This window comes from Misgurnus anguillicaudatus, chromosome 22, assembly GCF_027580225.2.
Source record: "Misgurnus anguillicaudatus chromosome 22, ASM2758022v2, whole genome shotgun sequence".
NCBI lineage: Eukaryota > Metazoa > Chordata > Actinopteri > Cypriniformes > Cobitidae > Misgurnus > Misgurnus anguillicaudatus.
This window is the reverse complement of record NC_073358.2, coordinates 49598083-49614905: the sequence shown is the minus strand read 5'-3', so window position 1 is coordinate 49614905 and position 16823 is coordinate 49598083. Positions and strand designations below refer to the sequence as shown.

The 16823-nt window shown below is 35.1% G+C and overlaps 2 protein-coding genes across 6 annotated transcripts in view; both read left to right on the top strand.

The window, feature by feature from the left end:
* lmbrd2a (LMBR1 domain containing 2a) overlaps positions 1-9703 on the top strand; it is a 36804-nt gene extending 27101 nt beyond the window's left edge. For 2 of the 3 annotated variants that reach the window (XM_073860457.1, XM_073860456.1), the window contains exons 9-18: positions 2068-2251; positions 5132-5313; positions 5491-5624; positions 5705-5810; positions 5991-6088; positions 6176-6279; positions 6624-6670; positions 6750-6852; positions 8965-9064; positions 9329-9703. In XM_073860457.1, the coding sequence (XP_073716558.1) occupies positions 2068-2251; positions 5132-5313; positions 5491-5624; positions 5705-5810; positions 5991-6088; positions 6176-6279; positions 6624-6670; positions 6750-6852; positions 8965-9064; positions 9329-9395 (1125 nt within the window). In that variant the 3' untranslated portion in view covers positions 9396-9703. The remainder of the gene's footprint in view (positions 1-2067; positions 2252-5131; positions 5314-5490; positions 5625-5704; positions 5811-5990; positions 6089-6175; positions 6280-6623; positions 6671-6749; positions 6853-8964; positions 9065-9328) is intronic. The other variant, XM_073860458.1, reaches the window with a different exon arrangement.
* A 939-nt stretch (positions 9704-10642) lies between these two features.
* On the top strand, positions 10643-14814 carry LOC129439641 (serine protease FAM111A). 3 transcript variants are annotated; one of them, XM_073860461.1, is made up of 5 exons: positions 10643-10844; positions 11813-11878; positions 11969-12031; positions 12422-12475; positions 12819-14814. In XM_073860461.1, exons 2-5 carry the CDS (start codon positions 11813-11815, stop codon positions 14547-14549), a joined length of 1914 nt encoding a protein of 637 aa, XP_073716562.1. In that variant the 5' UTR covers positions 10643-10844; the 3' UTR covers positions 14550-14814. The 3 variants fall into 3 exon arrangements, with proteins under 3 accessions (XP_073716562.1, XP_073716560.1, XP_073716561.1); XM_073860459.1 differs by having other exon boundaries at positions 11801-11878; XM_073860460.1 differs by lacking the exon at positions 10643-10844 and having other exon boundaries at positions 11240-11878.
* Positions 14815-16823: the final 2009 nt, after the last annotated feature.

The window sequence follows — 16823 nt, the reverse complement described above, 5'->3', positions numbered from 1 at the left end:
GTATCCATGTGACTGGCGCTGTCTCATGAGCGGGACACCTGAGTTTACTGCAATATTTTGCATGTAAATTTTAATCCATCACGACAAACTGTATATCATTGGAAAGGGCTAAGAGTCTAAAATACATTTTTCAACAGTGTTTTATAAAATAAATTATGTAGAGAGAGTTATCAATTCATTTACGATAAGAATGTGCCTCAAAACATTTATATCCTGCAAAATGTCACTGTCCTGCCAGCAGGACGCCTGGGTGAATTCTCACGAAATCCAGTGTCCAGCATCAGAATAAAAAAAAACTTGAAGCCAATTTTTTTGCCCATATAATATTAAGGTCTGAACTGACTATAACCATAATTTTAAGAGGATTTAAAACATATTTCCTATAAAATTATTTACATTTTTTAGATTATCATTATAAAAAATTATCATTACCGCAACATGATATTACATTAAATATATGCATTCATGTTTTGGTAATGAAAACTTAAAATTTGTCTAGGTACTATGACAAACAAAAATTAAAATTTTTATATGGAGAGAAAAAATAAGAACTGCTTACCTGGTAGCCATCTTCAGTGTCACAGTCAATTATGTCCCTTCCAACAATTTTTTTTAAATGTTAGTTCATTGAGGGCTTAAACAATGATTGAAAATTGTTGCGGAGAATGAGAAAATTGGTCTTGGACACATTTATATTCCTTATTATTGTCTCTACATTTACCAATGATCACCAAATACAATTACATATATATAGTATATACATATTTTATAGTATAACATGCACTGAAGCTTTTCATTTTTTAGATTTTTTAATTATAAATATTTCCATGTCAAAGAACCCAAATCCAGTCATGGACACATTGCGGTAATGAAAATTTCCCCCTTAAATGTGGAAAAAACAACAAAATTGGTTTGTCTGATGTCATTTGAAATGATGTGCAAAATAGTACATGAAGAGATGTTTGTAACTGTATGCTTCTTATTTTGATAGCATTTACTTTTTTTATCAAAATGTTTCATGACACCTCATAAGTCTAATTTCGTGAGAATCACCCGCCTACGTTTACTTCAGTGTTTTGCATGAGACTACTTATCTAATCATGACAAATTTTATATCGTTTGAAAGCTCTAAGAGTTTAGATTTCATCACCATTTTGGGAAAATTATGACGTAGTGAAAGTTAGTAAAAAATCATGACAAACCATATATATCATATATATCACTGGAAAGCACTTATAATGTACTTTTCATATTTCAAGGTCATCTGATGATAGATATTATGTAGTGACAGTTTTATGTTACATGACCTCCCCCCATAGAAATGCATATTAATTATATATATATATATATATATATATATATATATATATATATATATATATATATATATATATATATATATATATATATATTCCATTATAAATCTTCAAAAATGTTGACAAACTATATATCATTGGAAAGCTCTTAGCATATGGTTTTTATGATTCAAAACCTTTTTGTTGCGTAATAATGATGCAGTGACAGTAATTTATTAATTTGTGACAAACGTTTGCAGCAAACCGTTGACACCTAGTGGCCATTGTTGGTAAAACCACTAAATGTGTGACACAAACATTTTTTTTTTTTGGATCATAAATAGATAAGACTTATGTCTTAAATTTTGTAGCATTTCTGGCGTATAACAATTTCATTTTTATAATTTTAAGTGTACTTAATTTTTTATTTTATTTCATATTTTACCTCCAGACACTTCTGTGTAAAACTTTAAAGTGTCTTTTTTAAAACAAGACCAAGATTAGGCTTCTGAACCAAACGAGTTATATTAATTTAAAGTTGTATGTCACCTTTTCAATATCCCTCCCACACTCAAAAAGGGATGTTATTTATATTAAAATATATGCATGTGTATGTATATGTATTTGTATATGTTATGAAGTTTTATAAGGGTTAGTGGGTTGAAAGTTTATGATCAACTAAAATATGATTGCAGGTGAACTTCAGGGAAATGTTTTTGTATAGTTTGCTCTCTTTCAGAGAAATGCATTGTCATTCTCATGTGTTTATCAGGTGATCTATGCTGTTCAGAGGCATAATCGCACACAGGTACAATGGCAGATTCTGTTGGACGAGGCTTTTCACTTAGAGGATGTGGCCAAAAATGAGACGAGCCCCACCCACCAATTCAGTCACAGTTTCCCCTCTACAGAAACACCTGGATGGGTCAGCAAATACCTGTACACACCCACTGCAGGTGAGAATACTCATAAATACCTCCACAGTCTTTTTGTGGACACAGTACAATACTTTGAGCTCTTTTATGCACACCATCTGTGCGACCTGTAACCATTTTAAAGCCTTTTCACTGTTTCTGCTTCAAATTCGGTATGAAGTTAAAAAAAGGCATTCATATGAACCCGCTCACGCTGCGAGTTAAAATTTTCTTATCAAGAAAGCAATTATTTGTAGATGTTCAAACCTTTTTTTTCTGCTTAATAACCAATGACAAAGGAGCAAATCAATATTTGAACACTTAGGTTACACTTAAAACATCAATGTCAAGTGGCATTTCTTTTACAAATTGTCATCACAAACACATTTTTTAAAGCAAAAATTTAAGTTTTTAATTATCATGAAACAATAGATAAAGCTGCAGATAGATTCAAAATTTAGACAATAAATCCCCCAGACTCCACAATGTACCTGGGTGCCATCAGCAAAAAATCGTAATCTTTTATTACAATTTTTGGAATTGTGGAAACTTTCCATGGAAATTACACAGTATTATATGGGCATTGTTGCACAGGGATGAAGATGAGTCTGATATTGAGGAAGCCAGTGTTTGTATGTGATACGGTTTGTATAAAATACATTTCCTTAAAATTCCTTAAAGGCGGGGTGCATGACATCACCTAAACAAACACGCCCCTACTGATGTCGGTTAGTTAGTAGACACACCCCTTACTGCTGATTGGCTACAAGTGTGTTTTGTTACTCGGCCTGGCTCACTTTTCCTAAGTGTTTTTCAAAAATCATGCACTACACCTTTAAGTTTACAACTTTAAATTTTTCCAGAATTCCCAAGCTTTGGAACCACAATCTTGTTAGACTTACATATTTAGCAAGATATTGCAATTGAAAGAATGCTGAAAGATGTAGTCAGAGTTATATTAAATAATATGCAGTTTATAATAGCATTGGATAGTGCATTTTTAAAGCTCCAAAAAGCACATCCATCAATCAAAAAATAATATATAGGGGAGAGCAAGGCACAACCTAACGTTTTTTTTTTTTTTTGCTCAATCATTAAATAAATATTTGAGTTTGATTAATTATATTTTTACACAAGCAACACACACATCTCTGCTACAAATGACCATTTAAAGTTTGTTTCTAGTACTTATCATTCTTGAACAATTACACCAAACATGACAGAAGTCCAAACGTAACCCCATAGGTGGGGTTCATTGTAACAGGCAGGGGGTTAGTAGGTTTACTTGATAAAAATTAGGTTTGCAGGCAAATATTTCAATACTATTTTGTCTATATACTTAAGTGGATATTGTTTATATATCTGTCTATAATAGACAGGTATCCACACTGTATTCATTCATGAAACCTTTTTCTAATAATAGTTCAATTATAAATGGTTACAAATCTCTTAATATGTGAGAAAAAGCAGCACAATTATGACAAAAAAAGAAACATTTTTATATGTGTAAAAACCATACTAGTCTCAAAATCAAGTCTGATTTTATCCATTTATTTCATTATGATTTCAATCTTTGATGTTACCTTATTCAATCAATATTAAAGATATGAACAAAAATAAATTTGACGCACAATTTTTGATAAGACAGGCACATTTGCTTAGCCTATTTAAAACAACGGTAAGAATTACACAAACGTTAGCAGTTTTCATATCGTAAGTGCTGAGGAATTAGTTGTAACACCGCTGGGTGAAAATATTTTCAAGCCACCAAAAAGTTGCTAAGAGCGCCAGACATATTTAACACCCGTTAATTGGCGCTGTCCCGTGAGCGGGACACCTACGATTATTTCAATATTTTCTATGTAAATGTTTATCTATCACAACAAACTATATATTGTTGGAAAGGTCTAAGAATGTGGTTTTCATGTTTCGAAACTTTTTAGCGGTAATAATAATGCAGTAACTGTGGTTTATTAATTTGTGACACAAGTATGCAGCAAACCAGCACAAACCTCAGTTTTTTGACAATTTTATGTATTAAAAATAATACTATATTGCATTTTTATTTATTACAAATAAATGTAAACTGCTTTAAAAAAATGAATATTTTCACCTCCAGACACTTCCCTAAAAAACGTTGACAAAAATTAAAACCAAAATTAGGCTTCTAGACCAAAAAAAAAAAAATGCCAGATTTATATTAATTTAAAGGTGTATATCACCTTTTCACCAACCCCTCACTCAAAAAGGGCTGCGCCAGTTAAAGGGTTAAAAACGATGCTTTGTTTTAGTCAACAAGACTCTGATTATTAAAGGTGCATTGTGTAACTTTCAAAAGGATCTATTGACAGAAATGCAATATTATATACATTACTATATTATCAGTGGTGTATAAAGACCTGACATAATGAATTGTATTGTTTTTATTATCTTAAAATGAGGCGTTTTAGCTACATGCACTGCAAAAAATGATTTTCAAGAAAAAAAATCTTCGTATTTTTGTCTTGTTTTCAGTAAAAATATCTAAAGATTCTTAAATTAAGATGCTTTTTCTTGATGAGCAGAACAACCCAAGAAAATAAGTCTAGTTTTTATACCAAAAATATCAAATTAAAGTGATTTTGTGCATAAAAATATTTGCCAGTGGGGTATGCAAAAAATCGTGAAACATTTTTTTAAACACTAAATTCAAGAAAAAAACAAGACAAACATACTAAGAAAATTTTTTCTTGAAAATTTTTTTTTTGCAGTGTGTGGAATTCAATTCACAATCTCACCACTAGATGTCGCTAAAAATCTTCACAGTGGACTCACTCTCTCTCTCTCTCTCTCTCTCTCTCTCTCTCTCTCTCTGTCTCTCTCTCTCTCTCTCTCTCTCTCTCTCTCTCTCTCTCTCTCTCTCTCTCTCTCTCTCTCTGGTAGAGTGGTACTGGGAGTGTGTGTTCCGGCGCTGGTGTTATCGTGTTCTGGCTGTGGTTTTGTGTGTGTTCTCCGCAGCGGTGGTTTGGTCTGAATGTACCTTCTTTAGCACACAGCCCGTTCTGTCGCTCTTCGCCGTCTTCATCCAACTCGCCGAGAGAGACTACAACTACGTTTACATAGAGGTAAGAGAGTTTCACACACTGGTGTATTGCCCGGTAGTAAGGCCTGACCAAACAGGCAGGCTGATCTGTCAAAATTTTATTATTATTTTAAAGGCAAACGAATGCGTATACAATCCAGTTGTGTGCATTCAGGAGACCTCCTAAAAATCTTAAGTGATTTTTTTCTTTGTCCACCAGATGGCGTGTTTTGTCACCATATTTTACCTGTGTTACTGCGTGTACTCGACCGTGTTCAGAATCCGAGTGTTTAACTATTACTACCTGGCTCCTCATCACCAGACGGACGCCTACAGCTTGCAGTTTAGCGGGATGTAAGAGATTCAGCGTGAATATAAAATAAATTGTGATTTTGTTTAAAGTTATGAAAAATTTAATTCTGTATGTTCTGCAGGTTATTTTGTCGTCTGACGCCTCCGCTGTGTCTGAATTTTCTGGGCGTGATTCATATGGACTCCACCATCTCACACCAGCAGAGACAGCAAACAGCATACACTTCGGTAGGGTTTATACACGTGATCATCGTATATATACTGTATTCCAATAAATAGGGACGCATCAATATATCGCTCTATAATTGTTATCGGCAGATCGATTAAAACAGTCGATGATCAGGGAATATTATATACTGCATCACTCCATTATCTTTCTCTCTCTGCTTTTGTCTTTCTGTCTGTTAGATAATGGGATCCATGCAGGTCCTGTCTTTCATCGCTAATGTATTTTATATATATTATCCCATGCTGATTGTTCTCCTCTGCATTGCTACATACTTCAGGTGAGATCTTGTATTGTATAAAAGTAGTATCATGAATCCTGATGGGTGATGAACGTCTGGTTAAGTGTTGCTGTGCCCTTCTTTCAGTTTGGGTACACGCTGTTTAAACCTGCTGGGCTTTCAGCAGTTCATGGGAGAGAATGATCTGACCTCAGACCTGGTGGATGAAGGGAAAGAGCTCATACGTAGAGGTACCACCACACATCATATCCCTTTGGTTTTCATAGTCACCACGTCTGTTGACTTTCATGCCATCTGTATGCTGGTGTGTCCTCCTAAAAGTTGGAGACAAAAGCACACATTTTTCACATAGGGCAGAAAAACGATGACAACATCTTGCACTTGTGGGCATATCCAAATATTTGTATATTTCTATATTTTACCCCAATTTACTATTAACCGTATCAAATGCTTTACAGCTGTGATGTAAAAAAGAGGATTTAAAATATATATATATATAAATCAACCAATTTCGTGGCATCTAGATCACATGCTCGTATTGCTCTTGAGTCTACTCTTCTGTTTCTTTCTGCAGAGAAAAGAAAACGTCAGAGGACAGAAGACGGAGAGAGCCGGCGCAGAGTGAGTATCTGTTAAATAAACTTGAATTGATTTTACAGATTTGTGACTGTGTGAACATCACATATCATCTGTCTGTCAGGAATGGAGGGAGCGTTATGGTGAACAGAGACAGCGATACGCAGGGAAGAACAGAAACTCGTACTCCGAGTTGTCGGACGGCTCCAGTACAGACACAGGCAGAGGTTAGTTATTCTCACAAAACTCTTTACTTCATCACCATTAACACATATATTCACACCGGGAATAAACTATTACTGTAAATGCATTGCTATATGCTAGGGCTGTTGAAATATATTTCTTTTTATGATGCATCACAATGCTAATATGAATGATTGCTGCATCAATGCGTAAAAATAAATAATTATGAAAAAAGCAATGCATGCACACGCAAACTTTAAATGCAGGGCTTTGACAAAGTTGAGAGAGCCACAAAAGGTAAATGTGTGTGGGATACACTTGCCTGTGCAGAAGGGGGCTTTTCAGGTCTAAAGAATTGTACCTGATTCAAAATTAGCCTAAGCACTCTTTAACCGAACCCGACGTGCATAAAAACAATTTTAAAAGAAAGACCCGAGACAAACCCAATTGAGCATGATCAACGCACAGTGTGTTTGCTGCTACGACCTGCATACTGGCATTTGTTTACTACTAGCGCATGCTGGTGACGTTGCGCTAATGTGTGACGCAGCCGCTGAAGCCCTACATGTCATCATCGTACAGTCTACATGCTTGTCTTACCCAAGTTTAAACCATCCATGTTGCACAGTGTGATAAGGTCAATGATCTTATAGGAGTGCAACAATCCTGCAGTGTAGTTCGGGCTTAAAGGATTAGTCCATTTTCTTAAAAAAAATCAAGATAATTTACTCACCACCATGTCATCCAAAATGTTGCTGTGTTTCTTTGTTTAGTTGAGAAGAAATTATGTTTTTTTAGGAAAACATTCCAGGATTTTTCTCATTTTAATGGACCCCAACACTTAACAGTTAGGGCTGTGACGATTAATCGCGTGTCCCATTAAAAAGACCTGTCTAAAATCGATTCTGAATCGCAAGGCTCCGATTCTGTGTTTCATGCACAGTTCATGCGTGTACTACGGTGTTTGGTCAGTAGGAAGTCCTTATCAATCTAAAATCATTATGAGTCGGAGTCGTTTATAACGTGCATTTAAAAAAGCAACACTCATTAAACAAAATCATTCAAATATTCTTTATTATCATGAAAATACCTGAAACAATCTGAAGAACAGCGATATAAATATCCCCTAAACATTTCCTGGAATAGCGTTTCTAGTGGCTACTTCTTCTGTGGCACAATTGGAGTTTCTGCACAAGAGCTTCCCGTGGCTTTTGGATGTGGCGTCATTTCACCGTAATTCATTCAAATTCATTCATTGAGAAAACGCGCATTTGCACGATTAATCGTCCCAGCCCTATTAACAGTTTTAAATGGCAGTTTCAACGCAGTTTCAAAGGACTCTAAACAATCTCAAACGAGGCATAAGAGTCTTATCTAGCGAAACGATTGCCATTTTTAGCAAGAAAAATAAAAAATATGCACTTTTAAACCACAACTTCTCTTCTTCCTCCGGTCCTGTGACGCCTCAGTGCAACCTCACATAATACGTCAAGAGGTCACGGATGACGTATGCGAAACTACGCCCCATTGTTTACAAGTATGGAGAAAGAGGACCGTTCAGACGTTGTTGTATTTGGAATGATATTAATTAATGTCTTTGTGTCAGTTTATTCTTTAAAGTGGTCTGCAAATGTGCGTTTCATATATGTAACACGTGACCTTTCCACAGCATTACGCAATTACGTGAGGTCGCGCTAACGCGTCACAGGACCGGAGGAAGACGAGAAGTTGTGTTATTTTTTGTTTGCCAAAAATGACAATCATTTCGCTAGATAAGACCCTTATGCCCCGTTTGAGATCTTTTAGAGTCCTTTGAAGCTGCAATTTTAAACTGCATTAAAACTGTTAAGTTTTGGGGTCTATTAAAGTCTATTAAAATGTGAAAAATCCTGGAATGTTTTCCTAAAAAAACATAATTTCTTCTCAACTAAACAAAGAAAGACATCAACATTTTGGATGACATGGTGATGAGTAAATTATCTGGATTTTTTTTAAGAAAATTGACTAATCCTTTAAGATATCAGCTGTTGGTGTCGTGCATCTGCAATGCTTTTAATGTTTTTCTCGTGGTATTAACAGGCCTTCACTGTTACTTAAACACGAAATGTTTTGAGCTAAAATCATGAAGAAAACTGAATATTTGCTTGTGTGCACAGCTCAGACTCGAAGAGATCGCGGTGCCAAGACTGAGTTACTGCAGGATGTGGAACCACTGGACTATAATGAAGATGAACCGCTGGAGACCGAAGACAGAAGGTCTGAAATACAGCTCACAAATACAGACACATACCATCGTTTATAATAATATCAACATTTATACACTAAACACAAATAAGTCAGGACACAAAACACAAATTAAACTGAGACTTACCAGAAAGAATGATGTATTAAAGCAGATTCCCATAATATATAAACTCACCAGATAGTCTTTAATAGTCATGTCTCGAAATGATGTTCACAATTATGATCAGTCTATAGTAAATGATGATTGGTGGTTTAATGGCTGTTGTTGTTTTTCAGTAGATACACTGGAGGGCATTACCTCTCTACCTCTGCATCTCGCTCTCGCATCTTCGACGATGTATGAGGAGGAGGATGACAACAACAGTGAAACTTTGCACTTTTTTACTTCATACTCTTCAAGAAGGAACCACGACTTGAACGGTTCTGTGTGTCTTTCTGTAAAGTGTTTTCATGTGTGTGTATGTGGACGGACTCACCTCTCACCAGCCCTTAACTTCCCAATGATGCCAGACTACAACATACATACACAGACATAGTGTGCACTGCTCACTTTCAAGGACATGAAGGTTCTTACTCTTAAGCATAGTGAATATTTTTCGGTTGTGGCTGAAAAAGAAAATTAGAGTCACAATAAACATCTTTTAAATCTTATTTCACGGTTTCATATTTTATATACATTGGACAGAGGATTTGGAGTTTGATAAAGTGAATTGTTTTGTTTAAACCAATCACAATATAGTTTTGGAGGAGTCAGAATTTGGGTCACCCAGATGCATGAGGTTGCAAGGGTGCCTTACTACATCCAATACTCTGACCTTTTTATGTATAACAGATCATGATTTCAGTCAGACCTCTCATGGTTTCTTTGTAAATTTACCAATGAAAATATTCTGTTTTGGTAGCAATTCATCAGTTTTGTTGTACTGTAAACCTGGAGGAGTCTTCTGGACCTTTATTTACTGATCAAACAATGAATGCATATGAACATGATTTCATGTTTTACTTTTCCAGTTTTGTTCTATTTATTACAAATGTTTGTCTGTGTTTTGTTTCCCTAAACTAATATTAAATATCTGCCCAGTGCTACTGAAGGATATTGAAGGATGATTTGTGTTTTTTTGGAGAAGACACACCAATCTTTATTGCAGCTATGTGTTTTATAATTTCTTGTTTGGATTTTCTTGAAATCCTAAAATAAAAAAAAAACTGAGATTTACAAATCTGTGGAGTTTTTTTTCAAAGACTTTTATCTTGACATACAGGCCGTTTCTCAATCCGAATGTTGCAGCCTCCGGAGGTCGCATTTCCAGGCTACATACATCATAAATATGGTCTTATTTCAGAATATTAAAAATTATAAAGTTGACTATAATTCTTAATTTATCGTAAATTGTTGTAATATGCTTATGTCTTGCGAATGTAATGCTCAGTTAACTGAAATAAACCAGGCTTGATGACGTATGCAGCCTGCGTATGCTACCTCAGGAGGCGGCAGCCTTTGCATTGAGAAACGGCCACAGTCTGAAAATATATTTTATTTTATATATATTATCTGTATTATATTTTTAATTTACTAGCCGTACAAAAATGTGGGGGCTTTTGGCATGTATTGTGGTGGTTTTCTCTGAAGTTTGACTTATACCCATATATGGCTATACGTCCTGTTGTCGTGTGCCTATGACGTATTTTTGTAGGCCAAAAACGAAAGTATCGTGAAGTTCAAATTCAAATAATTTTGGCGGGCTGAACGGGCACTTGCGTTAACTTCAAATTCTTATCTCATTTGCAAAAGGTAATTTTCTGAGAAAAAATATTGTTTATAATATCACCATAGATTCTCTCTAAACCAAATAATTAAAATGTTTACCGATGCATTTTTAATATCTATGTATGAATGTAGATTACGATGATTACACAAAACGAAAGCGTTTTAAAGTGCTTGTGCAATGGCGGTTTCACAGGTGATAAACAAAATAGAAACACTTGTGGATATTTATTGAATAAAAATTTCAATATTTTTAATTATGTGGAATGGTATACGTTACTTAGTCGTGTTTTTAAGTCTGTCCATTAAATGCTTTGATTCCTGGATTTATTAATATGTAATAAAGACCGTCGACCACAAAAAATAGAATCATATTAATAATGCGGTTAAAGACAGAAAAAAGTGAAAGCTCGTTTAATTAACTTGTTACTGACGCAATAGTCGCTGTGTGTGCATCTGTGAGAGTAAAATGTATGAAGAAAAGTGCTAACTGCATAAATTCTTTTTAAAGTGATATATCCTGTATTTTGCTAATGAAACATGATGTAGTTCTAAATAGACTTTTATTTTGAAAAATAAAGGAACGCAGCGTGAACACATAGAGATGGAAGGGGAGATAAATACTGACAAAAGTTTAAAGCGGTCGTCGGTGTTCTTACGTTTATTTGGGGAATAAGCTCTTTAAACAAGGCTTTTACAGTTGTATAAGTTATATGAACACCCGTGGAAATTATAATTATTCAGTATTGCTGGCCAAAACATTTAAATATTCAGTCCATCGAAACTTGTAGACTGCAAACTGCAGCAGTCATGTGTAACGTTACTTGAACAGAAGTGCACATAAAAGAAGGTTTTTTTATATATTGAATCAGTGCACATAGAAGAAGTTTGAGCTTCACTGCTGTCTGTCTGTCTGTCTGTCTGTCTGTGTGCATGAGATACATTTTGGATGATAATCTTTCGTTTCATAATCATTTAATCAGAAACTCTAAAAGATGCCGCGAGGACCCCCATGCAAGATATCAAATAAGCAAAAAAGCATCACGGATTTCTATTCTCCTGTGAGTGACTGCAAAACATCAATAATATATTGATTATTGATTTATTATTCAATATAAGCTGACATTGATGTTTGTGAATATCTGTTTTAGGGGAAACGGACTGACAGCAAGAATGAAGAGAGAAGGGTTTTACAAAATGTAGGCAATGTTAAGGTAAGATAATGATGAAGGTGTAAGAAACTGTATATTTAAAGGGATAGTTCACCCAAAAATGAAAATTATTTCATCATTTACTCACTCTTATGTTGTTACAAACCTGTATAATTTTTTTTGTTCTGATGAACACAAAGGAAAATATTTTGAGCAATGTTTGTAACCAATGAGTTTTGGGGCACCATTGACTTCCATAGTATTTTTCTTTTCTATTATGGAAGTCAATGGAGTTCTGCAGAACAAAGAAAATTTAGAAAGGTTTGAAACAACTTGAGAGTGAGTCAGATGATGACAGAATTTTAATTTTGGGGTGAAGAAAGTATATGCTATAGAATAGATTATGAGAGTATCAGTTAATAATAACTTAAATTTCTTTTCTTTTTTCCCTAGGAACGATTTAATCCTAAAAACAACAAAAAGGGACTCACAAATGATCTCCCGCAGGTTTGTTATTGCCATGTTATTATTTGTAAACCAGTCACGTGTCGATATATACATCACCTGAAAGCTCAATAAATAAGCTTTCCATTGATGTATGGCTGAAATACAACTTTTGAAAATCTGAGGGTGCAAAAAATGAGAAAATCACCTTTAAAGTTTTCAAAATGAAGTCTTAGTGCAGAGATCAGCTCATTTGCATTTTATAGGACACACCCAAAAACAGACATTTTTGCTCACACCTACAAAAGGGAAATTTTAACATGCTATAATAAATGATCTATATGGTATTTTGAGCTTAAGTTCACAAATGTCTCTATAAAAAAAATGTATGTTGTGTGTTTTACAGAACACAGAAGGCCAAAGCCACACTTTTCAGTTTCGTTTCAAGAATAAACACTATGCTGTGGCTTGTGATACATCACAGACTGTGCTTGGTGCTCTTACTACAAACAAGATGTTTAGGAAGTTTAAAAAAGAGAACATACAGAAAGAAACAGTCCTCCGAAGATCCAAAGGAGAAGTCCCAGGAGCCGCTGTGAAGACAGATTTCCCCTGCTGTCTTATTGAAAAAGATGAGATTATAGATGTAACCTTCATCAAAAAAGACATTAGCACTTGTGCACAGCAAAAAACAACTAAGCCTATTTCGTTTCCTAGTGCATCAAAAAATTTGGTCACCTTTTACATAAACACTAAAGGTAAGGGAAAGATAAAAATTTTTATGAAAAACAAACAACTTTGGAAAAACGATGTTGAGTATGTTTGTGTGTATGCATTCAAAAAAGATAAACTGAAAACTGCTCTCAAGCGTGATGGACGATTCAGTGATGTCATTTTTAAAAAACGCTGCACGCTTTCTGAGTTCGGTATCGAGACGGTTTATTTAATGTCACACCCTGTGAGAGATCTTGATCAGAAAAAATTCCTGGTTAACATAAACAATGCCAACAACGATCCTGACAGCCAAGAGGATTTGAATGAACCATCAGCTGCTGATGCCAAAGAAAATGTTGATCCTAAACCGCTTCCCACCCCAAGGAAATTCACAAGTCCTTCAATTAATTGGCCTGTCCTTGAAAACATTCCAGACTCCAAAGAGACTTGGAAAATTCTGTGTGATCAGACTAAAGACATACACCAGAAGATAAAGCAACAAAAAAACCTTAGAGATAACGCTCAGGTCAAAAAGTTCATCAGAACAGAATACGACAAAAGTATTCAGAGTTTCTCAGAAGTGAAGACCGTGAAGAAGCTCATGAGTCTCTCCAACTCTGTGTGTCAGATTCGAATTGATGGGTCTGCCAAAGGAACTGGATTCTTGCTTTTCGACAGATTTATCCTCACTAATGCTCATGTAATCGACATATTTGACCCTTTCACAAGAAAGCTTTCCAAGACATACACAGCAGTGTTTGGATTTGAAGATCTGGATTCAGAGACCAAGCGTATAGCTATTAAAGAACACGCTGCAGCTTACTTTCACGGGAAGGATGACATGAACAGGCATCTGGATTTTGCTCTTCTGGAATTGGATGTTGCTGACAAATGCCTTGACGTTCCCGAATTACTCAGTTTTTACAGCTCCAGCTCCCCTTCTAACAGAAGTGGGATCTGCATTGTTGGGCATCCTGATGGTGGGGTGAAGAAAACAGACCTGTGCTTCATCATTGGAAAAGAAAACCAACTCATGGCTGCGCAAGAACACATATCTGAGAATTACAATTTCTATCATGTCATTACACAGCAAAGTCTGGCAGGGAAATGGGAAATGCACGAGAACCAGATATCTTATGACTCTTGTTTCTTTCATGGATCTTCGGGTTCACCGGTGTTTGATGAAGACTGCCGTCTGATTGGTATTCACACCGGTGGTTATGTGTACCCTGGAGAAAGAGGGAAAACCAGGAGTATTATGGAATATGGTTATTCCATGCAGCCAATCCTAGAATGTATCATCAAACAGGTTAGCAGTAATGGAAGATCTGACGTCTTAAAATTAATGTCTGAATTTAAGTCTTATCTTATGGAGGACAATGATGTGGAGATGACAGAAGAACCACAAAATCAGGATGAATAACATGAACGGAGACACACAGGAGTCCTCTTGAGACTTTATAGAATATTTTTAAACTGAGATTTGTCACATTTCTATTCTTTTATGGGGCGGTTTTCCTTTTGTAACGTGTCAAGTAAAGATAATCCAACTTTAATACTGTATTGCTGGATTTTGATTATTTAATGTTGGAGATGTTAAATATGTTTGCTTCCTGCTTTTTCAGATGTAAATCTGTACCCATGTACTTTGTAAAAAAAAATGCTGTAGACTAGTAAAAAAAATCATGCTTGTCATTTTTGGCCTCATTCTTGACTCCTTCTATAAATTACTTTCAATACATTTCAAACACCAGTTTTATTAACACAATGCAAAAAAAATGAATGTTTTGGTAATTTTGTCTTGTTTTCCAGTAAAAAATATCTAAGAATTCTTAAATTACTTGATAAGCAAAGTGTCTTAAGAATTTAAGTTTTCTTTACTGAAATTTAGGAGGTTAATGCTTAAAACTATCTGCCAATGTGGTAAAACAATTAATTCCAATTGCAAAAATAATTTAAGTTCATTTTTTCATAACACATGCGCAAACATTAGTAAATCGTGGTGCGTGAATCATTTAAATAAACTCCCATAAATTTTGCGTCTGAAAGGGAAACTCCTAGAAATGCATATGCAATAAGGTCAGTCACAAAAAAACTGGACCACACCTTTTCAGCGATAATGATCCACTGCGCATCTTTAGTAAATCCCAACATCATTATTTAAGACCAAAATGATGGTTTGCGCTGGCGCAAGCTTTTAGTAAATTGGCCCCTAATATCCTTAGCCACTTTGCTTACCAATTAAATGTATCTCAATTTAAATGGAAAATATGAAAATCAGACTTTTTTCCATGTTTAGGTGCCATAATTGGGTCCCCTGTGCTTCTTTTAATCGAGAAAAAGATCAACCCAGTAACTTAGTTTTGGTAAACCATTCTCTGCAAGTATGTGAAAAAATAGTTAATTGTGATTTGGCTCCCCCTGTGATGTCAGAAGGGGATAATATGGCCCCTTAATCTGCACTATCCAACTACGACACTGCCATTTAGTGCAGAGATCAGCTCATTTGCATTTAAAAGGACACACCCAAAAATGTCTGCAAAGTGGCAATTTTAACATGTTATAATAAATGATATGGTATTTTGAGCTAAAACTTTACATATGCACTCTGGGGACCCCAAAGATTTATTTAACATCTTAAAAAAGTCTTGTGAAATGTCTCCTTTAAGATATTTATACTGGAAAACAAGACAAAAATCAGTTTTTTGCTATGCAGTGCAAGATTAAAATGATTTCCAATGACCAGGGGCGGTTCTAGGATTTTCATTTAAGGGGGGCTCAGCCCCCTAATGAGGGTATAATAAAAAGAATACATAAATAAAATAAAAAATTGTTTGAATACATTGTAAGGTTGGGTCTACAAGCAGTGGCAGAGAGGCTACTTTATGGGGTCCATAGTCTATGAAAGAAAAAGATGTGTAGATAAATATTCCTATAGGCTACATGCACTGCATGGATTACTAGATGTAAACATAATGCAATGCTGAATAATGCTGAATTTAAAATTTTTCTATTTCTCACATCTGATTTACTGCAGTAAATTTGTAAAAGTTGTTCAGGATATCTATACACTAAGGGGTGGTTTCCCGGACAGGGATTAGATTAGTCCTAGACTAAAATTGTCAGGATCCTGTCAGAATCATGTCTTGAATTATATCTAGTCTTTGTGACAGGGTCCTGGCAGTACCATGTTTTATGGGGGAGATGCGTGGTTTTAGTATTGGTTTATTCTGACCACGCATTTCCCGGGTCTCGTCACTTTTTCCCCGGTCCCTTACCTGTAATGATTTCCAGGTGTATATAATTTATTTTGTCCCTATTTAAAGTCCTTGTGTTTGATGTTCTTTGCTTGTGCGTTTATCTCTCTTTTTATGAGTATCGTGTCCTGATAAATTCCTGTCTAGTTTATTGTTATTTAGTAGAGTTTGTTTGTAAGTCGTTCTAGTTTAGTCAGTGTTTTGTTATATTGTATTTGTGATGTTTTGCCCCCTCGTGGGATTTGTTTTTCTGTTTTTGTGTCTTTAATTAAAGTCATCAGTGTTTTTGTATACTTCCGTCTGCGCCTGGGTTCTTGTCTTGCCATTTTCTGACAAAAATAAATGTAAGGGCTCTCCAAACTGCAAACAACTTGCCCTGACATCTTAAAATAAATCAGTGCCCTTTGTTTTGCCTCAAAATGCACACAAGTAATGTTTTT

Excerpts from the sequence above, each read along its gene's own strand:
- LOC129439641 (XM_073860461.1), top strand. The coding sequence starts at position 11,813 with ATGCCGCGAGGACCCCCATGCAAGATATCAAATAAGCAAAAAAGCATC. Across the intron at positions 12,032-12,421 it reads AAAATGTAGGCAATGTTAAG|GAACGATTTAATCCTAAAAA; the intron begins GTAAGATAATGA and ends TTTTTTCCCTAG. Across the intron at positions 12,476-12,818 it reads TCACAAATGATCTCCCGCAG|AACACAGAAGGCCAAAGCCA; the intron begins GTTTGTTATTGC and ends TGTGTTTTACAG.